Raw genomic sequence first — 23,538 nt, 5'->3', positions numbered from 1 at the left:
AGTTCTTTTGCCACTATACAGATTGGTGTACGAGTATGTATATATGCATATATAAAGAATGCAACTGCAAACATAAAGTGAATCTATATGACTTCTGACATACGTTTTGGTTGTCACAGAAGACATCTAACTGTTCAGTCAGGCCTGTCAGATCAGGCCTGTCCCATCAGGCCTGCCACAGTTATCACTAATGGAATAGACCACTTGTATCAAATTTAATGCTTGCATACAAATAACTCATTAAGATGTTTACCTATCAGTTCTTACCAATCCCATAAGGATGTGGAGCAAATTTCATAAGAATTGATGAAGTAGCTTTTGAGATATCATATCGACAGACAGCCATGCACACACATACACATGTATATATGTACATACATACATACATACATACATACATATATATATACCTACATACACACACCATACATACATACATACATACATACATACATACATACATACATACATACATACATACATGCATGCATTATACATACATACATACATACATACATACATACATACATACATACACACACACACATACATACATACATACATACATACATACATACATACATACATACATACATACATACATACATACTGAAAGAGAGGCAAAGTTATTACAGTTCCCTTTACAGAAAAGTATGGTAAGTTTTCAAAAAGATTGCAGACTAAGACTAACGCGCATCCTGACAAATGAAAAGAGTATTTGAGCTTTGTGAAGTTATTGACCAAATCAGTACTTATGAAAAGAAATTACATGTAAAATTGAATGTCTTCTTTAGTGGTGAAAATTACTAGCCTTTAGATTGCTGTTCCTATACTCAATGTCAGAATACAAAATTCTGAGCTACCCTGCCTGATATACATGTATATTAATTTAACATGCAAGTGACTCATTTGAAATTTAAAAAAATGCATCAAGTTTTATAGCATGTGTCCTTTTTATCATCAATGTATGTACCAAACTATGCAAGATTTATAGTTTGCATTCTTGAGATATTAGCCATTTTCCAAAAAATATTACAGAAATGATAAGTATTCTTATAGGACACAGTGTTTTATTTAAGGGCGGTAAGTAGGTAAAATCTACCGGGGTTCCCACATCATTTTACCGGGGTTCCCCACCTAAACTATGATACATTGCATGGGAAGCACTACCAGTTTTACCTCTTTCCCCCTTTCTGTTACCGGGGTTCCCAAACCTTAGCAAAAACACTGGCCGACACATGTCAATAAATTTCTTGTATATAATGCTGTGTCGTATTTGAATGTGGCTGATATCTTAAAAATCTACACATTTCATTGGACATTTATACACACTGAAAATGAAGCATGTGCATGTCATTTTGACAAAAAGACGGCCATGTTTATTCGAAAAAATATACTTCAGAACACTTCTGTCTTGGATAAGTCTAGTCTCCGTTATCCAGCCTCTTACACCCCACTTATTCAGTTATTTATTCATTCATTTGTTTGTTTTCTCATTTTTTGATTTCTTTTACTTTGTTTCTTACTTTCCCTCATTATTAATATCGTAGGCTTATGACTTTATGTTTACATTCCAAAGCGAAGGTAGTGAGCTCGTGCTTTAGTGGGGATCCGGGAAAGGCTACATTCAAATTTGCGCAGGGCTGGTCAGCTCAATATAGTATGTTTTCTCTTATTGGGTGACATGCTTATCTATTTGGTCGTCATTTCTTTGATGTATATGAATCATCTTCGACAAACATTACGGTCACAATAGCACGATCTCCGTATAGAACTAGAAGGACAACATTGCTATGAATCCGTATCCGACAACTCCAGCAGGATGAATCTGAATCCTTCCAGTCTCGCATATATCCCAGAACACACCGCGGTCAGTGGACGAAAGATGGCGACCCCCATCAAGGTAGAAAGGGAAATTCATCTCAATACTGCGTTCGATGTTTGGCATGGCGTTAAAGCAGTTGGTTATTCCAAACTATCGGATGACGCGTTTGCAGAACATTTGCTACATATTCACCGACAGTATTGCGGGGAATGTTTCCCGAGTGAATGTCAACAACAAGGTTATGACCCGAGTTACCATCTTGGTCAGGATATTTATAAGAATGAAGTCAAACTCGTGGAGGAGAAAGAGGGCGTTTCTGTGCCTGATGATGTACTACAGTCCACGTCTGTAACGATGATGTAAGTCACTTTATAGAGTAAGCTTTAATTTTCTTCTACATAGCAGGATTCCTGTGATATTTTCCTTAGGTAAGCACAGTATAAGCGATGTGTTTCCCTGTGGCATGAGTGAGATTTAGTCCATCAAGAGGGACTTGATGGACATAAGCGAACTACTGTATCACTGATTAGTCAAGTTTTTGAAGAAACAAGTTTTAAATGTCGTACTCTACTAGTACTATACTGTAATTCAATCCAAAGACTATTCCCAAAACAACGAAGTGTAATCTACGAATTGAACATTTAATGTGTTGTTTCTTATACATTCTCCTCTTTTACCAACAGGGGCATTAAATCAGAACTTATTGATGACTTATATCAAGAAGACTTGGGGGAAGTAGTATCTGCTAAAGTACTTGAAAATAACTCCAACTCAACAGATAACTATCACTTACAGAGCACAGAAGAATATTCCAAAACATCACCATACTTTTGTTCCTCTGAAAATTCAACAGAGGATACTGCTGTAGGCACTTGTTTCATCCAAAACACAATTCAAGTTGATAAACATATGCCTATCAATGCAGGAAATTCCAATGGTGAACCCTATCCCATAGGAATAATTAACACCAAACTGCATGCCTATGCCATTGGAATATCAAGTGGAACACCTGTGAACAGTGGCAAAAAATGTGAAACCTACTGTAAAACTCCTCCAAACCAAAGGATACAAAGTGAAGTTGGAGATAAGTGTATGACTGACACAAAGGAGAAATCATTCATATGCACAGTGTGTGGTAAAGGTTTTAAAGAAAGATGTAAACTGGACAGACACACAAGAATACACACAAATCACAGACCCTGTGTATGTAAAGAGTGTGGTAAAGGGTTTAATGAGCGTTGCACTCTAAAGAGACATACAAGAATCCACACAAATGAAAAACTATTTGTATGTAACGAGTGTGGTAAAGGCTTTATGCAAAGTTGTCATCTCAAATCACACGCAAGAATCCATACAAATGAAACACCCTTTGTATGTAAAGAATGTGGGAAAGGGTTTTGTGACGATGGCACTCTGATGAGACATATAAGAATCCATACAAATGAAAGACCATTTGTATGCAAAGAGTGTCGTAAAAGGTTTTGTGACAGTTTCACTCTGAAGAGACATTTGAAAATTCACTCAAATGAAAGACTATTTGTATGTAAAGAGTGTGGAAAAGGGTTTAATCAGAGTTGCAACCTGAGAAGACACATAAGAATCCACACAAATGATAGACCATATGTATGTAAAAAGTGTGGTAAAACTTTTCGCGATGGTGGCGGTCTGAAGAAACACATGAGAATCCACACAAATGGAAGACCATTCGAAGGCAAAGAGTGGTAACATTTTTCCTGAAATTGGTAAACTGACCAGACACATGAGGATCCACACAAATGAAAGACCATTTGTATGCAAAGAGTGTGGTAAAGGGTTTTGTGACAGTGACACTCTGAAGAGACATATGAACATCCACTTAGATGAAAGACCATTTGTATGTAAAGAGTATGGTAAAGGCTTTAATCAAAATTGCACTCTGAAAAGGCACTCAAGAATCCACACAAATGACCGGCCTTTTGTATGTAAACAGTGTCATAAAATTTTTAAGGATAGTGATAGTCTGAAGAAACACACAAGAACCCATGCAACTGACAGACCATTTGTTTGTGAAGTGTGGTAAAGCTTTCCATCACCGTGGCAATCTGAGGAGACACATCAGAGTTCACACAAACGACAAGCCATTTGTATGTACAGAATGTGGTAAAGCATTTACTCAAAGTGGAAGTTTGAAGAAACACAAGAATTCACAAACTGAAATGACGGGCCACTTGTACGTTGAGAGTATTACTGAGAAATGGTATTGAATATAAATACAAGAATTACACAAAGCTTTTTCAGAACAACTGAACTGAAATTCAGTAGTGCTATAGGCAGGTGAAATTGTGTGTGTGTGTGCACGTAAAGTCAAAAACTGCCAGACTGATTGTATTGGTATGTGGTGGGAACATTACTTGGGGTGTATAGATGGAAAACTGTTCAAATGAAAATGATTGCATCAGTGTTTTGGATAAAAAAAGTGTGACTTTTGGTTGAAAAAACACTTTAGGTACACTCAAAAAAGTATGGTCAGACCTGTCTGCAATTTGGTGGGGATAATCTTATGGATGCGTAGACGAAGAATTTTTCATTACTGAAAGACGTGTTAGACCTAATTTGCATATCACTGACAAATATGCCTAGCAACAAGACGTTGGTAAAGGTAACAGTAGGGCTGGACTGGATAGGCAACTGGATGAACATTTGACAATTGAACTAATACCTAGCATGGATTAGTATGTGGATAAACATTTTTAAACACTATATAATTTGTGATGGGCCAATTTGCTGCTGGATAATAGCAAATTGTAACTGTTTGAGGGCGATCTAACTTACATGAGTTACCTTCGAGGTAGTTGATGGAGAGATAGATGGCATAGTTATAATTATGCCTCAAATTACTTAAGATGTAAATACAAGCCTCGTATTACTTTCACAGTACTGAGTAGATATGATTGGTAGAGAGAAGGAAAATGTATAAATACACCAGACATATGATCGAGCTTTAAACTTTGCTTTAATGATAATACTACAAACAACACATAGCAACAAGTAACAGTATTGATGACAATCACCTTGTGCAAATTACATGAATTCATAAATCATGTCTCATTGTTTCTATTCTTTTTTTCTTAACAGTTGTAGAGATAGTCAAATTCTAAGGAAATTGGATTTTTTTAAAATTTGGACGTTACATTCATCTATCCATACTTAGTTCATATGATATGTAGAAGTATAGCAGTGTATTTGTTTAGAACAATGCACTGTAGTGTTGGGACCCATAATGATGGTACTCGTCTTCATCTCTAGTCATGTCCATTGTCACAACATGTATTACAGTATACATGGTCCATCTGCTTTGAGGGGGAGGGCAAGGGGGTGAAAATATTGAAAGAGAAATAAATCAAAAGGACGAGTAGGTGAGAAAGAAAAGTTAAAGTAGATAGGTGTAGGTGTAAAATAAAGGAATGGGGAATGAAATAGTGACAGGGAGGTGAGAAAACAGACAAGATGTATTTAGTTTAACATTAACTATACAATATCTACAAATGAAGTCTTGGATATACAGAGACAGAATCACTGTAAAGTTATATATTCATGTACATATGTTATACAATAGTATGTATCTATATTATGATATTTATGATGAAATGATATATGAAATATATGTTACAATACAATACAATATAAATAACATTTCCTGGCTACGTGGGCATTGGTGGATATTTATTACCCATGTTATGTAGTAACTTATTCTCAGCTGTCAGCCTCGGGATGGGGGTGGGGGTTGGGGTGGGGAAATAGTCGTTACATAACAGCATGAAAAGTCATGTGACATCTACTAGTGCCTGAATAAGACCAGCTATTAGTATTAAGGGGTTTACAACCCATCATATTGTCGTACACACAGTCTTTCCGTAGTCAAAGTAAATCACCTAAAAACTTGCATATTATATGAATAGTACCCTAAGGGAAGCAGAAAACAAATAGTGACCACTCTATGGAAATGAAGTCACTATGGGTCACTAGTCCATACCATGTGACATGGTCTAAACCAGTCACTGAAGGATGTATGAAAATGATGTATTATGAAATGTAATATTGCCATGTTAGTATAATTATTATACTGTATAATAACATTATTGAATTATACTTTATATCATATCACATCACATCACAATATATATCATTGTATATGTGAGATTTATTGTTTTCTATTCATCAGATTGTGCTCATTGTCACAAATTTCTATGAAGTACAGTGTTTTAGAACAACATTCATGCATAAAAATTACAGTTGTCATCTCTATTAACTGCCATGAACCTAAAACAACTTTGGCCAAAGACATGAAGAAAAACAGTGAGTCAATATGTTTTTGAACTCATTGAATCGTTATTGTTTTCCTGTGTATGAATATGTAATTAGATATGATTTGTTGGAGCCTGTATTTGGTACTTGTCTTATAGGATATCCTTGGAAATAAATACATAAATATATAAATAAATATATTGAAGTAATTTGACTTTCATAACCTGGCCTATTCCATTTTGTGACGATCTCCACAGTGAATGTTTGTGCAATATACTCGAACATCAAATCGAGTCAAAGAGTTAGACAAGCCAACTAAATGATAAGATTTCAGGAACAGAACATGATGACACTTTCAATAATGTGCTTACCGTCTGGTTCTACTCCCGGCTCATCAGCAGCCAGAGCTAGGTCGGATGGATTATTGTAAACAAAGTTACAAAGAAATATATATATTACTCACAAGTTGATTAATTTTTCAGCTACATGTAAGTAAAAGCATGTTTATATTCAAGTGTTTCAGCTTTCATAGACAATAATTAAGGATTGAGGTTATTATATTGTTGGTACCTATGTAGAGTTAGAAAAATATTCGCTCACTACAACGGAATAAAGTTTCTCCCACGAGAAATTGTTGTTTTGGGGAAATGTTTCTTTTATGTTAATATTGTTGAACTACGATATAAATGTACCTACAAAATATTGGCCGAAAACATTTATGAAAAAAAACACCTTATGTTGGCAGTAGTATTAATATGAGGAAATGTTACCTATCTATGTGTACGTGGGTGAATATTATGAGTATGAAGCAGTATGACTTTCAAACATGGAGAGTGAAAGATGTCTTTTTCTCAAACTCTCATATCGACCGACATATACTTAGGGAGCCGTCAGAAAACACAAAGGGAGGAGGGGAATTAGAGAATCACCTTTTACAAATTGGTTCTAGGGGAAGGCCATATTTTACAAACTGAAATTAGGGGAGGGTGACATTTTACTCAATGTATTATCAACTTTTAATCATTGCACTATTTTATGATTTTGGTATCCCACTGCCACAGGGGCCACTGCCACCATCGTACAGTACTATCGGAACATATCAGCCAATTGTTAGTTGTTATGTTAGGAGAGGAGTGGGTCTGACAGTAGTGAAACACTTCTGGTGAAGGGAACAGTGTAAAACGAAATTGGGGATAGTGTGCTGCAGATGAGATGTTGTCCTCGGTCCCGACAGTGTCGGTAGTTCACCCATCTAGTCTTTGGGAGTTCTGACCTTTGAAGTCTGCCAATTAGATCCAGACATGGAAAGTAATTAATGCAGTGTTTCCCATAAATTCCCCGTGGTGGTAGTAGGGGGAAACAACCCACGCCATTAAAATTATCAATGTGGTGGCAGCAGTGGATCCGTACCATTGATGCCGATGACTTGTCCCTTCCACATCCGACGGCATTTTAACCCAAGAAATATTTGAACAGGGGTAGGTGTCGTGTTTTAGAGAAAAAACCTGAGGGAAGGTCACTTTTTAGACAGAATGGTATCCGGCAGGGGTTGGTTTCCCCGGGTATTCTCCCTTGTAATTACTGATGGCTCCCTTCGTGAAGGTTTCCACAAAAATACTCAAACATAAATTTTAGTCGAATGGTAAGACAGACCAATTTACATGTAAATGACAAGATTTCAACTCAAGCACAAAAAGTCACTCTAAATAACATGCATCTTACCTGGAAGACTTTCGGTACCGGCTGGAAGTGAATCAGCTACAGGACAAATAAATAATTATATTACTCATAACTTTATTATTTTTCAACATCAGTATAAGCATGGTAACCACAAGTATAAGCATGATAACTTTAGCTAAATATTTCAGTTTCATTGACAGCAGAATTAAATTAGTTATTCGCTCCAAAATGAAAGCAGTTGTTATTCGTGTATAATTGTTCTATGGGGTGGGGGATGATAAAAAACATGATTAAAAAAATATAGTTTATATTTTTAAGTAATGTTAATTTTTATTCAGCTTGACTATAGTTTGTAAATATACTTACGAAGAGAAACGGGAACCTTGTCGTTGCTAAGTGATTTCTGACTACAGAAGTAACATTCATCACCGCTATTAACGCTATCTGGATTGGAGAGCATGTCTTCACAGCTATCGGGATTGTCTCTTCGCTTCTGACGGCAATCCTTGAATGAATGAAAGAAACAAATCATTATGTAATAAATAAGAGAGGATGAAATCGCAATTATGACGATGGCATTTTAAATGACGTCGACAGAAGGATACTGTCGTCGTCGTCGTCATCATCATCATCATCATCATCATCATCATCGTCGTCGTCGTCGTCGTCGTCATCATCATCATCATCATCATCAACCTCGTTACCCATCACCACCACCACTATCATCACCTATACAAAATGACGACATCAACACTATATCCTACCTGTTTTTTCATGCATCCTTTCGAGTAATAGATGTCACCATTGCGTCGTTTCTTCCCCCTCATGTAACACAGAAACTAAAAAAAGACGCAAGTATGAATCATTTAAAGACTTAATATGCAAATGTAGTCATTTGGTCGTTGTACCCGCATGTTTTTTATATCTATGAAAAAATGAATACATATTCAAATAAATATAACATATGAAAATGAATTAGAAACACATACAGATTCCCCAAAACGCTCATCAGCTTGATAGATATATTGATTCAAATAGGTTATAATTGTTTGTGCGTTATAACCTGCCTGAATCACACACACGAATTCATTGTAAATTCATACATTACATCCGGGAACTTTCTACTTACGTCACTGTTTCTGCATTCCTCGGTATCCCCAAGGCAGTCTGCAGCAGGATTCGTTGATTTTTTACATTTGTAGCAGGAAATATTTTCTTCGACGACGATAAAAGTAATACCGACAAAATATGAAAGAAAAATAATAAATTAGAGATTTTTTGTTTTGTTCAATTTGTATTGCTTTGTTTATTTAGGTGTTTTTTTGTTTGTTTTTTACATAAGCACACATTTGTTTCTCCCTGTGAGAGTAATAAAATGTACTGTGTTGTGTTGCTGTGTTGTGTTGTGTTGTGCTGTGCTGTGCTGTGCTGTGTTGTGTTGCATTATTGTATTGTATTGTAACTTGTTGATATGATACTGCTTTATGAGAATGGAATAATTTCGCTTCAAACATGGACAACGAAAGGTCTGTTCTTCGTGAAGCTTCTAAAGAGCATTTTCATGACCCCGTTTCTTCCATATCATTTCGATTTACTTAGTGAACGTTTGTGCATAATGCTCAAACATCAATTGGAGTCGAATAGCAACACAGGCCAACTAAATGACAACATGTAAAGCACAGAGAGTGGAGATACGTTCAATAAATGTGCTTCTTACCTTCTTCAGATTGGGAGCTGCTTTCGGTAACCGTGGGTTCTACTTCCGGTACGTCGGTGGTTGGAAGTTGATCAGCAGCAAGACCTAGGTCTACAGGAGTTTTTTGTGAACCAAGGTACAAATAAATATTCATATTACTCAAAACTTGATTATTTTTCTACATAAACGAAGTATAAACATGTTAATTTTTGTTATTTCATCTTGCATCGACAATAGTAAGTATTTCTGTTATTCTCGTAGTTACCTATGCAGAGTTAGAAAAAAATAGTTGCTCAGAAATTAAAGAGGTCACTACGAAGAAATAGTATGAGTACTATTTCGATGAAATTATTGGGGTCACATTTGTACGCAAAAGACCAGGCTTGGTTTCCCCAGGCTTCCCCTACTGTAGTTATTACTGAAGGCTTCACCAGTGAACATTTACACATAATACTCAAACACCAATTTGAATTGAATGGTAACACAGGCTAATTATATGACGAGATTTCAACTCAAGCACAGAAAGTCACTTTCAATTTCATGCATCTTACCTGGAAGACTTTCGGTACCGTTTGGCTCTACTTCCGGCGCTTCAGTGATTGGAAGAAGACCTAGGTCCTCTTGAGTAGGTTTGTAAGCACAAGTACAACATTAATAAATAAATATATTATCCATAACTTGATTATTTTTCTACATCAGTGAAGTATGAGCATATATTTACTTTAGCTTTTTATTTCATGGAAATATTCAGGACTTCGGATATTCTCGCGAGGATCTCGTTCCGAAATTAAAACAGTTGTCATTCTTGTACAATAGTACGCTAAAAATATTCAGATAAAATGTCCTTCTTTTTATTTTATTTTATTATTATTTTTATTTTTGTGGGGTTTTGGGGTTTTGTGGGGGGGGGGGGGCATTTCTCCCAAACAAAACATATGATTGTTCTTTAATATTTTTGAAGTAATGTTTATTTTATTCAGTTTGACTAAAATGTGTAAATACTTACGAAGAAAATCGGGAACCTTGTCGTTGCTAAGTGATTTCTGACTACAGAAGTAACATTCATCACCGCTATTAACGCTATCTGGATTGGAGAGCATGTCTTCACAGCTATCGGGATTGTCTCTTCGCTTCTGACGGCAACGCTTGAATGAATGAATGAAATGAATCATTATGTAAATAAGAGAGGATGAAATCGCAATTATGACGATGGCATTTAAACTCATGACGTCATCAGAAAGATACTGCCAACATCCTCATCCTCATCATCATCATCATCATCATCATCATCATCACCATCATCATCATCATTATCATCATCATCATCATCCTCATCATCCTCACCATCATCATCATTCTCATCATCCTCACCATCATCATCATCATCATCATCATCATCATTATCATCCTCATCATCCTCATCATCATCATCATCATCATCATCATCATCATCATCATCATCATCATCATCATCATCATTCTCATCATCATCCTCACCATCATCATCATCATCATCATCATCATCATCATTATCATCATCCTCATCATCCTCATCATCATCCTCATCATCATCATCATCATCATCCTCATCATCCTCATCATCATCCTCATCCTCACCATCCTCACCATCATCAACATCATCAACCTCGTCACCCATCACCATCACCACTATCATCACCAGTCCTATACAAAAGGGCGACATCAACACTATATCCTACCTGTTTTTTCATGCATCCTTTCGAGAAATAGATATTGCCATTGCGTCGTTTCTTCCCCTTCATGTAACACAGAAACTAAAAAAAAGATGCAAGTATGAAATCACTTAAAGACTTGAATTATATGCAAATGTAGTCATTTGGTCGTTGTACCTGTATGTTCTTATATCTATGAATGAATAAATAAATAAATAAATACATACTCAAATAAATATAACTGATATTAAACTGAATTAGAATTAGAAACACATACAGATTCCCAAAAACGTTCATCAGCTTAGTAGATCAAATGACTTACACAAAGTTATAGCTGCTTGTGCGTTATAACCTGTGTTTTTAAGTCACATACAAATTCATTGTAAATTCATCCATTATCATTACATCCGGGAACTTTCCACTTACGTCGTCACTGTTTTTGCACTCCTCAGTTTCCCCAAGGCAGTCTTCAGCAGGATTCGTTGATCTTTTACACTTGTAACAGGAAAGGGTTTCTTCTGCAAGAATAAAAGTAATTCCGACAAAATATGAAGTAAAAATCATAAATTAGAGATGTTTCTTGTGATATGGTATGTATATACGGTCATTTTACATGTGGAATTATGAGTATAGTATCGATATTGCAAGTTTTTGTATGTATGTATGTATGTATGTATGTATGTATGTATGTATGTATGTATGTATGTATGTATGTACGTACGTACGTACGTACGTATGCATGTATGTATGTATATATGTATGTATGTGGATGGGTGGTTGATACAACATTTTGCTTCAAATAATTCTCCACTGAGATAGCGCCTAAGAGGTATAGCCCTGATCCCGATGTCAGTAATCAACTCAGCAATTTAGGAGTTTCAGTCTTGCGAGCAAAATCTCAGTTTAGTTGAACTAAACATTCTAAAATACAAGTTAGACAAGTATTATAGCATATATAGGCGATGTGGTTGTCTTACCTACACTTTCATCTGTGGTTTCTTCTGGTGCATAAGTTGGCACTGCATCTGCTGCAACTAGAAGTTCTTTGGGAACAAAGATGCAAATAAATATTTGTTGAGGCATTTCAGACTTTTCACCAAAATCTCAGTTCAATTGAACTATAATCTTTCTCATGTACAAGACAGAATTCATGAATGAGCCTATCTTACCTACGGGGACTGTGGGTTCTTCTGGTGCATCAGTTGGTTCAGCGGTTGGAACTGTTGTAAATGGTGTTTGTGGTGAACAAAGACAGATACATGGTTGTTTACATGTTTTATTTGATCATTTCTTTGCATGGTGCGTGGAAACTATGAAAATTGAACTATTATGATCTCGCGTACATTAATAGCATTCAAGAACACTAACCAAAGCTTTGAATAAATCAGCCTGACGAATCAAAACATAAAATACTGTGCATACTTGTTTATGTTTGACTTGTATATTTGTTGTCAGTTTAGCATTTTGTTTTCAATCACATTCAAATTGTAGTGGACATGAGATTCATGAACATCATAATACAAATTTGACAGTAACAATATTAAACAACTCTTTGTGGAATATACCCTCAAAAAGTTCATGGTCGACTAATCTTCTGACGATTTTAAATACTGAAATGCTACTACTATAAACTAACAGATATATTTTGAATGCACAATAACCATGCAATAGTTCAGAAAAATTTCGATAACTTACCAACATCGCTAGGAGCTTGGTCGTTACTGAGTGATCCTGCACTGCAGCAAAAACATTCATCACCCTCTCCTATGGTATCTGTACTCATGTCGCCACAGCTTTCGGGGTTGCTAGCTGCATTTTCTGTGCATCGCTTTTGGAGAGAAACAATGTGATGCTAGTGAATGATTTTGAAAGAATAAAACGTCTCAGATACAGAAGGATATCAGCCTTAATATAAAAGTGTAGCTGATCACTGTATGAATAACAGCTTTGCCAGCAAAAACTGCCTTTTCCAATCATCCCAGTCACGTGACAAATAAAACTACGTGTCAGCAAAGGTATAATATTAATGGTTTACAAATATGATATGAGATATACGAAACATGTGGTATGAATCGTTGTATCCATACTTTTAAGGGCACGAGACAAACCGAGGGGGAGGATAGAGAGAGAGAGAGAGAGAGAGAGAGAGAGAGAGAGAGAGAGAGAGAGAGAGAGAGAGAGAGAGAGAGAGAGAGAGAGAGAGAGAGAGAGAGCGCCTCGGAGAGAGAGAGAGAGAGAGAGAGAGAGAGAGAGAGAGAGAGAGAGAGAGAGAGAGAGAGAGAGAGAGAGAGAGAGGAAATGTACACTCAGACGGAAATCTAGAGATGAAAGCAGGTAGGCGGGTATGGAATGAACAGAATGACAGACAGACAGACAGACAGACAGACAGACAGGCAGATATATAGATAGATAGATAGATAGATAGATAGATAGATAGATAGATAGATAGATAGATAGATAGATAGACAGATAGATAGACAAACAAACAAACAAACAAACAAACAACAAACAAACAAAGAAATTAATTCACTGAATGATTCAATGTCCTATATTAAGGTTAAATGTAATAGTATAGCAGTCGGACAGAGACCCATAACTCGGTATATCTTACCCCTTCTCCCATGCATCCTTTCGAGTAATATATATCACCACTGCTTCGTTTCTTTGCCTTGAAGTAACATACATCCTGCAAAAGATATAAAATAAACGATAACAATCTCTGTCGTCACTGTAATGTAAGTTAAGATAAACTCTAGTAACTAACACATAAAAACAAAATACTTATGAAAGTAATATATGTTAATATTATTTCCTATTCATTCACTCAAAAATTTGCTTTGATATGTATTTGGTATCTATATTGAGCAGTATGCATTTTCATCGTTCACTGCAACCAAATGGTGTATGAAGTAAACGAAATAGCCATTCTTAAATTTTTACAATGTTTTATGTCCCTATGATTCGTCCATGAGCGATTTCATCTGCCGTAATGTATACATGTGTATTGATTTACCAAACCAAGTAAAAAAAGAAGAAGATAATTTGAGTGGAAACATGAAATAACACATTAGGCGAAAAGCGTTCTCGTACCCCATTCGAACACTCCTCTGTGTCTGTGGTACATTCCTCCAGTGGATTCGTTGACTGAGAACACGAGTAGCAGGAAAGTGTCTCATTTACAACTGAATAACACCGGAAAACATAAGAACGTGTGAATTACATACCAACGATTTATATAAAGCGATTATAATGATAACAAAAAAACCAAATCAGATATTAATTACTATATACATTGTATGTATGTATGTATGTATGTATGTATGTATGTATGTATGTATGTATGTATGTATGTATGTATGTATGTATGTATGTATGTATGTATAGTGTGTGTATAGTGTGTGTGTGTGTGTATGTATGTATGTATGTATGTATGTATGTATGTATATAAATAATGTGTGTGTGTGTGTGTATCAAAAGCACTTGATCAATTATGATAGACTTAGAGGAAACATCGAAATGGGCTTATGTAATACTAATGGTGAGTTTACGATATGGAAAATACACACTGCACCTACTTGAATCGAAAGGAAACGAGTGGCACATTAAATGAAAATAAGAGTAATTTGCCCTCGATAGGTAAAGTAGTAAATGTAAAACTGTCCATAACTATATAATACCTGGTGCTTCGGTTGTCGGAACGGGTGCGACGGTCGTCGGAAGGGGTGCTTCAGTAATCAGAGTGGGTGCTTCGGTAGTTGGTGGAACAACTTCTGGAAGTACTTGCGAATTACTCAAAGAGTCTTCAGTACAGTACATACACATTTCACGTTCAACTATACTACTAAAGTCATCAGCTCCTTCGGGACACGTTTCTGGGTTATCTGAATTAGTGTCCTGACACGTCTTGAAGAGGAAAGAAAAAGAAAGCGATGAGAAGATTTGTATATTAGTATAACGTACTAGACTAGACTAACCAAAAAGAAACATTACTGTTTCCATATGGTCGAATATAGTCTAGAGGCTATCTGTGGCTTCAAATCTCAAGATCTCTGTTCATCCCATCTAGCTCAATAAGAAATCATGAATCACAAGTTATTCATGCAAATGAGTAAACTCCAACAGTAACTCGAAATGATGTAACCTGGGTAGAAGTCACTTCCTGATATGACAAATGTACCTTATTTGGACATTATGTAACTGCTTCCATCAGGTACCATAATGAATTTTGTGAGTGATACAAAGACATGGAGTAAACGACTGTGTGGGTGACTTCGTTTCAATTTGAAATTTCATCTCAGGACGCCATTGAGCTAGACGTGAGAAGAGGTTCGAAGCCACAGATAACCTCTAGACTAGGTCAAATAAAGAGGTACTGGTACGGATGATATATATCGACTTTAAGTACATCAGAATCTCATATTACCTTGTTACTTCTAAAAACAACAATAAAGAGGGAATTTATTGTCACGTTACTATAAAGGAATCTTATGGTCTAACGATGATGAAATTTCAAATTGTAAGTATTCCAACAAGACGTTACAGCCTGACCTACCAAAGACACAACTATATGTATAGGAAAATTATTGAAACTTATCGGACTTACCAGTCTCCAAGCACATCCCTTCAAGTATTGTACATCTCCTGACGGAGTTCGTTTAGCTTTGAAAGCACATATTTCCTGTACAGACAGACAGACAGACAGACAGACAGACAGACAGACAGACAGACAGACAGACAGACAGACAGACAGACAGACAAAGAAATGATGTCAAGTGATTGATTTATACTACATGTATTAAGGTTATGTAAAATACATCAGGAATTATTCTGAGTCAATTTTAAGGAAGTAGCAAATCGTGGTTGCCATGGTGACATTACCTTGCTCATACACGTGTTGTTGTAAAAGAGATGTGAGAGAACTTCCGTATAGACTTCCGAGAATAACAAGGTATATATATATTTTTTTATTCAAATGTTTCTCAATATCGGCGTGGTATTACTTACACCAACTCTATCACAAGTGATGGTTTCCTGACACTCCTCGGCGTCATTAGTCCAGTCACAGTTATAACAGTCAACCGCTGTCAATAAAACAAGACGAGACTTTTTGGTATTTATCTAATATATATACTATAGATAGAGAACAATCAAAGTGATATCCTGCCAGTTCTGAAGTGTGTTGATATCATCCCTAGAAATCTTTAGGAGGTTAGTTACTAGTTGTAAATTAGAGTTAGGGGAATGGTCTTGAGGAATCAAGACATGGAAAACTTGAGAAAAATAGCAGGGATTGATCTAGGAGACAGTAATAACTTACGAAGAACTTCAGTGGACTGGTCGTTACTCTGTGTTCCTTCGCTGCAGAAAACGCATTCCTCGTTAACTTCCATGTCATCAGGGTTCATGTCTACACTACAACTCGGACTGTTTTCTGCTGCTGCACTATCACATCGCTTCCGAATAAAACAAAAACAATGTAGTAAAACAACTGCAGTCGTCTGATTCATCGTCATCACCACCATCATAATCACATAGTCGTCATCATCATCATCATCATCATCATCATCATCATCATCATCATCATCACCATCATCATCATCTGATTCTACTCTTCTCAAAAGCAATTACTCGAACTAGTAATCTACCATACACAATCTAAAGTTGAGTTCCTATCAACTTTATAATCCCAAACTATTAATCCTGATCCCTAGATAAATTCCTTTGATATTATACTCAATCTACCTAATAACTTTTTATGAATTTCTTGAGTTGAATTTCAAGCGCAGACCTAGGTAACATTTTCGAGACAGCTTTATACTCTCTGATGAATATAACAAGTGAGGGTCAAAAACCAGATTTCTTACCCCTCCTCTCATACAGCCTTTTGTGTATAAAAGATGACCGTTAGGCTGTTTTCTTCCCTTGTAGAAACATACAGACTACAAGAAATAAAATACAAGAACAATACAGTCAAATCAAGGAATATGTCCTACATAAGTTTCTTTTGTGATCATTCCTTGAATATTTTCTGTCAGAGTTGTGTACGTCAACACGCCCCAATACAAACGTAGCAAAGTTATTCATTATCCAACAGCAATTGACCAATCATAGAGTTCCTTTTAAACTACAGTCACGTGATGTTTCTGTTTCAGTAATACTTAATAATACTTTATTTTTCTATAGCGACTTCCATCAAAACAATAACAAACCGCTTCACAATAAAATATATAACAAAGTGTCTTCAGTGTCTTTAGGACAAAGTATCTTCACCTTTAAAATTAGTCAACAGAAGGAGGCATCCGATTGGGCTTTGAGTCTTCGGTGGCTGCCAATATTGAAGTGTACTGACACTATAAAACTCTCAAAGGTTTTTTTTAATGAGAGTGATACAATTCAGTGATATTACAGTAATAACGGTACTCATTGATCTTTGAATGAGTTCACTTACGAACATATTAAACATAGTCTTCACTTCATTTATGGTTGTAAAGATAGCATAGTGCCTTCTCTGCTTTGTACCATGCGACTATATTCTTCCATCCCTTGTATTTGCTAGTTTGACTATAGACAACTCTTTCCCCATTGTCTATGGCTTGGCTGGCCATTAAATCCTTTCTCAGTCGCAAGTAAGGGCATATTTTCAATGCTGACGCAATGTGAGGTAACATTGCCGTAAACAGGACAGTGTCGTTTATGATAATGGGCAGAAAACTGTTGATATTCAAGCTAACAACGAGCTGTGATATTGGTGAAGAAATTCGCCGAGCATTCTGATTTTATTAAGAATTGACAACATAAATCTGTTTTGTATAATAGGAAAGTAGAAAAGACAAAAGACAGTGACGTATTTTACTTACACCAGCACGAGTACACTCTAATGTTTCTGTCATACACTCTGTCAGGGGATTGGTCGCCTTTTCACAAGTGTAGCAATTGAGACTGTCATCTGAAATGACAACAAAAGTGCCAGAGGTCCATCGCCTTTACAAAACTCTTTGACTAAATTTACTTTTGTATAAGAGAAAGCGACCTTTTGAAATGAATGCAGTGTTCAATACTCAAGGTTGTTTGATATCATGGAGGGTCATTAATAAGGTCTAGCCAAACTTTCCTAATTGTGGCATATAAACAACTCAAGAGGATTATATTTTAATGCTAAAAGTTCAGTATACAAAAAACCTTGGTAATATTGACTCACCAGACGCTTCTATTGGCTCCGCCGATGTGTTGGTTGGCTCAGTAACTGCCTCTGTTGGCAGACCAGGTGCATTCGTTGGTTCAGCAGGTGCATCTAATGGCTCAGTAGGCTCATCTAATGGCTCAGTAGGCTCAGCAGGTGCACTGGAAAATGACTGTGTATTACTAAGAGATCCTTCGGTACAGTAGTTGCAACGTTCATTTTTGTCAATGCCACTGAAATCGTCTGCTCCTTCCGGGCATACATCAGGGTCCATATTAGCTTGGTTGAGACAGGTCTGGAAATGAAAAGATTGTGGTTACTGATATAAGCAAGATGTTAATACGTCCTCTCATGAGTTGTGAAGTTCTGTAATGGTCGCGGAAGAAATGTCAACTCCGGTTTGCGAGAATGTAGCAGTAGCAAAAAGTACAACTATTACCATGATAACAACAGCAGCAGCAACACCATCAGCAATAGCAACAGCAACAACAACAACAACAACAACAACAACAACAACAACAACAACAACAACAACAATCACCACCTTTCCAACCATCACTACATCTCTATCACCACTACCAACAGGTAGAAATATGAATATAATCTCGGACAACTATGGCCATTGAGATAATAATGGTATCCCGCAACAATATTACAAACAAACGCTCTATAAATTGCTAGTGAACACAAAATATGACGTTTAATTATGCCATATGGGTATATCTACGATAATTTCTGATAATGTAACTTTTTTTCTAACAGACCTCATGTGTACAATGGACATATATTTGAAGCATAGTACAGTTTCAAATAATGTTCCCCAATAACCCAAGTCAAACACAAAACGAATGAAGTAATCATTAACATCTTACCGTTCTCCAGAGACATCCTTTCCAGTATTCCATATTTCCATTAGAAATTTTTCTAGCTTTGAAGGCGCATATTTCCTGTAATGATAAGAGAAACATGTGACTGTCGAGAAAAAATCTGTACGACAATGAAGCAAAGAACATTGTATTGAGTACAAAAGTCAAGAGGGTCCCGATCTTGCATTGAAACCCTTGCCGAGTACGAATACTAATATAATAATACACGAAATGTTACAAATACATTGAGGTCGATTCGCTGCAGCGGACAGAAATGCACGTACATATATGCGCTCTGAACATCATTAGGAGTAAATAACATGATTCATGGTCTTCAAGTTGGGTGAGTATGTAAACAGAAGTTAGGTGTTCAGTTGTGTTAGTAAAATGTTGTAATCCACAATATATTAATTTTCATTATAATGTCATTTTCAATAATCAGTTGTGATGATATAATGATATTTCAAATATGACAGAGGTAATCACCGAGAACGATAAAATTCACAGACTGTACATTTACTTGGTAGTAAGGTTGCATACTCACCCCAGTTCTGCCACAAGTGACGGATTCATCACATTGGCTAGGGTCGGTAGTCCAGTCGCAGTTGTAACAGTCAACCGCTGTCAACAATAGAAGTAGAGAATATAGAACTTTAAGCATTATCCGAGGAAACACTGGCCGGGGCCAGGGGGGCGTTGCAATGATCATATTATCCCCCCTAGTTCGTTCTTAAAATCGAAAACTAATTTACTTTTCCAAACTGACTATGCTTGACTGTGTAGGAAGCTCGTGGACTACAAATTCGACAAACGGATTTAAAGTTTGTTTTCATTCCAGTTCACCCATTGTCGGTAACTTAGTTATAATAATATGTTTAACGTTGATAGGAAAAAAACAACCGTTAACCGGGGTTACTTTGTTTAAATACTAGTAGATTGCAATAAACTTACGAAGAACTTCTAAAGATTGGTCATTACTGAGTGACCCTTCAGAACAATAGAAACATTTATCTTCTGTCGCCAAAGAATCTGGGTTCATATCGAGGCTACAGCCGTCTGAGTTGTTAGCAGCTTCATCTTGGCATCGCTACGAATAGAACAGATCAATAGAAGTGGAAATTAAAATGAAGAAACTTTTCTCTTCCATAAAGATGTAAATCACGTCCACTAAAACGACTTCTGAATCAATGATTATCCTCCTCCTCCTCCTCCTCCTCCTCCTCATCATCATCATCATCATCATCATCGTCGTCATCGTCGTCGTCGTCGTCGTCGTCAAGGTCAGGAATAGAAAGATGAATTGAGAATAAACGAGACGGCGATAAACGGGAATGATAATGACACAACTATAATTCTTACCGACAATTTCATGCAACCTTTCAAAAACAGCATATGACCATTTGGCGATTTCGCCCCACGATAGAAACACGCCATCTGGAGAGAAAGCATAACATATTACCATCTAAAACGAAACTGTGTGTGTGAGGGGAGGGTGTGTGTGTGTGTGTGTGTGTGTGCGTGTGTGTGTGTGTGTGTGTGTGTGTCTGTCTGTCTGTCTGTCTGTCTGTCTACGGTCTGTCCGTCCGTCCGTATGTATGTATGTAAGTATGTATGTATGTATGTATGTATGTATGTATGTATGTATGTCACCCATTTAGCCACCCACCCAGCCAGTTAGCTAGTCAATCATATCATAAATCATTCAATTCATCGTAAAATCATGTGTAAAAAATTTAATGAATGATAATTGTAAGTAAGTAAGTAAGTAAGTAAGTAAGTAAGTAAGTAAGTAAGTAAGTAGGTAAGTAAGTAAGTAGGTAAGTAAGTAGGTAGGTAGGTAGGTAGGTAGGTAGGTAGGTAGGTAGGTAGGTAGGTAGGTAGGTAAGTAGGTAAGTAAGTAAGTAAGTAAGTAAGTAAGTAAGTAAGTAAGTAAGTAAGTAAGTAAGTAAGTAAGTAAGTAAGTAAGTAAGTAAGTAAGTAAGTAAGTAAGTAAGTAAGTAAGTAAGTAAGTAAGTAATCAATCTTACACCACGCCCTCCACATATTTTAGATTCTTGAACACATTCCTCGTTGGGGTTCGTTGCAGCAGCGCATTCATAACATGACAGATCGCCTGATAAAACAAACCACAGTGTCATTGTAAAAAAAATGAGGAAAGCATCGATTATTTTTGTTAATGTCAGAGAGGTTTAGTTATTTTGTTTAAACATGAGCTGCCACGATCTTCGGTTAAGCGCATTTTCCGTTCTATTTGAACTAGCCTCGCTATAACGCGAATGGAGTATCGAAGTCACCAGTAACCGTCGTCCCCATCAAAGCAAGTGAAACACCCAAGGAAAGAACCATTGTGAGATTATCAAATATTGTCAAAACCTTACCGAAATTTATGACTTCACAACTGTCAGCAAGTACTAGATGTCGTACTGAACTATAAATATTTATAAGAATGTGCAGGCAATGATTTCATTTTTGAAATTAGTCCTTGCATTTCATATTCCGAGTGAAAATATATTTACGTATATCAGATAAAACCTATATTCCACAGTACGGTATGCTACGTACCTGTCTCTTCATCTCGTTCTTGTATCTGGTGGTCCAAAGCTGGCTTCGAGAGAACCATTCCAGCAAAGAGTACAAGAATGGGTATCTTCGCAATCATCTTGAATTGATCGCTGTATTCACTGAAGGGCCCGGTAAACGATTGAGAAATACTAACTTTTAATAACATTCTTAAAATTTAGGAATAATAGGTTGAATAGTGCTTTATATATCATTTCTGAATTGATATTTCGGGGTTTCTGCTTGGAACTTCTATAAGCCCGACAACGTTAGGTTACACTTAAAGGGGGGGGGGGGTTTACAAACATTGAATTATAGAAAATGGACTTAATCTAATATCTTGGCATGCATTTGTCATCATAGCGAATACCAGATATTGAACATTTTCCTGAAATATCGAAATATTTAAGAAAGGATGCTGTTATGGAAAACAACTTAAGGAGACAATCGGAAAAAAAATATTTTGCCTGTGAAGTATCGAGAGAAAAAAACAACACTTTTTACCTGTGAACCGTAAGCTTGGAGCTTCAAACGTGCAAGTAAGAGTCGTTATTGACGGAACTGCAGTAGACTCTACTTCGTGTGCCACCTATATGAAGCTTTGGCAAGCTCTACCAAATTTCAACTTTACATTGCTTAATATACTAAAGTGTAACAGGTGGTGGGTTAATTTCTTTGAAGTAATTGATTGATAGTATGTAGGCAAAGCTGTGTATATATCCCAAAAGAAGAGAGGTTATAAAGTTAATAGCTTTCGGCACATATTGACTCTTCCAATGGTGTCTACTACGTCATAGGTATCAACATCTGGATACAAACAAGTAAGATTCAATTACTTTTACGATGCCAATCCATTCAACAGAATTTGGTCAGCTTGCACAGTCCAAATTACAAAGAGTTTATGACAGGGGATTTTATTGTCATGTTTCCCACTCGCTTCATTGAGTAACATACATTGACACACTATTGGTATGTTATAGGTATTGATAACCCACTGCATAATACTACTTGGGGAAGGTCAGGTCGACGTAATTTCGTGAAACAAGTTACGGGTGCCAAAGTTTGGAAGAGCACCCCAATCAGCATTCGCAGCATCAACAGTAGAAGTCATTTCAAAGTACATGTAAAACTAAAAAAAAAACATTTCTAATCAGAGAATTACCATACCTACCATGGGTGCGTGACTAACGACGACCAAGTGAAATCCTAATCTATCTATCTGGAGATGTTTTTTTGACATAATATCAAACTATGAATTCGTATTAAGCAATCGACATTTAGAATTACATGCGATTTTGATATTTGGTTTTGGGGCGTTGATATCGAATTTCGAACATTCGTTTGTTGAAACTAGAATCGAAAATCAAAATACTAACAACGTTTCACAGTACTGGATGCTAAAGGCAGTTTGCTTTTTTGATACATTTTTGTTATTTTTTCAATTTGTACATTCATTTTGTGGGACTACGCTTGTTTAAAACCGGATCAGATAGAAGATCAAAGGGGCCCTAGGGGTAGAATAATGAATGATTTCAAAAATTATTGGAAGGGAGTGGACAATTTATGAACAATGTTAGGGAGGAGGGGATCGTGTCATCAAAATAAGTGTGGGGGCAAAGTTTGTCTATAAGGTGTGTAAATCGAAAGACAAATGACAAGAAAGCCTGGTGTTAATGATAAAGTATTTATATCTCTCTTTGAACACAATAGACCAGGTGACGCCGCTAAATGATGAATGTTGGATGTACTGGTCGTCG

At 36.4% G+C, this 23,538-nt stretch overlaps 2 protein-coding genes across 2 annotated transcripts; one reads left to right on the top strand and one right to left on the bottom strand.

Moving 5' to 3' along the window:
* Positions 1-1,879: 1,879 nt before the first annotated feature.
* Positions 1,880-4,936, top strand: LOC144441333 (uncharacterized). Its single transcript, XM_078130888.1, has 3 exons — positions 1,880-2,184; positions 2,509-3,536; positions 3,860-4,936. Exons 1-3 carry the CDS (start codon positions 1,886-1,888, stop codon positions 4,066-4,068), a joined length of 1,536 nt encoding a protein of 511 aa, XP_077987014.1. The 5' UTR covers positions 1,880-1,885; the 3' UTR covers positions 4,069-4,936.
* Positions 4,820-22,385, bottom strand: LOC144440918 (uncharacterized). The gene is made up of 30 exons (XM_078130379.1): positions 22,286-22,385; positions 21,785-21,903; positions 21,250-21,335; positions 20,582-20,656; positions 20,174-20,309; positions 19,767-19,843; positions 19,229-19,303; positions 18,375-18,651; positions 18,034-18,122; positions 17,041-17,115; positions 16,494-16,629; positions 16,181-16,257; positions 15,780-15,854; positions 14,854-15,079; positions 14,267-14,358; positions 13,788-13,862; positions 12,872-13,004; positions 12,346-12,396; positions 12,154-12,219; positions 11,603-11,694; positions 11,204-11,278; positions 10,492-10,630; positions 10,037-10,105; positions 9,507-9,596; positions 8,919-9,004; positions 8,554-8,628; positions 8,156-8,294; positions 7,832-7,867; positions 6,481-6,516; positions 4,820-5,154 (listed from the first exon to the last, which is right to left on the bottom strand). The coding sequence occupies exons 2-30, from the start codon at positions 21,879-21,881 to the stop codon at positions 5,135-5,137; spliced, it is 2,775 nt and encodes a 924-aa protein (XP_077986505.1). The 5' UTR covers positions 21,882-21,903; positions 22,286-22,385; the 3' UTR covers positions 4,820-5,134.
* Positions 22,386-23,538: the final 1,153 nt, after the last annotated feature.

Source organism: Glandiceps talaboti, chromosome 10 (genome assembly GCF_964340395.1).
Source record: "Glandiceps talaboti chromosome 10, keGlaTala1.1, whole genome shotgun sequence".
Classification (NCBI taxonomy): domain Eukaryota; kingdom Metazoa; phylum Hemichordata; class Enteropneusta; family Spengelidae; genus Glandiceps; species Glandiceps talaboti.
The sequence above is the reverse complement of the archived record's forward strand: the minus strand, read 5'-3'. Positions and strand labels throughout refer to the sequence as shown.

Excerpts from the sequence above, each read along its gene's own strand:
- LOC144440918 (XM_078130379.1), bottom strand. The coding sequence starts at position 21,881 with ATGATTGCGAAGATACCCATTCTTGTACTCTTTGCTGGAATGGTTCTC. Across the intron at positions 20,310-20,581 it reads AAGGTTGCATGAAATTGTCG|CGATGCCAAGATGAAGCTGC; the intron begins GTAAGAATTATA and ends TTCTATTCGTAG. Across the intron at positions 8,295-8,553 it reads AAGGATGCATGAAAAAACAG|GATTGCCGTCAGAAGCGAAG; the intron begins GTAGGATATAGT and ends CATTCATTCAAG.
- LOC144441333 (XM_078130888.1), top strand. The coding sequence starts at position 1,886 with ATGGCGACCCCCATCAAGGTAGAAAGGGAAATTCATCTCAATACTGCG. Across the intron at positions 2,185-2,508 it reads TCCACGTCTGTAACGATGAT|GGGCATTAAATCAGAACTTA; the intron begins GTAAGTCACTTT and ends TTTTACCAACAG. Across the intron at positions 3,537-3,859 it reads AAATGGAAGACCATTCGAAG|ACCATTTGTTTGTGAAGTGT; the intron begins GCAAAGAGTGGT and ends TGCAACTGACAG.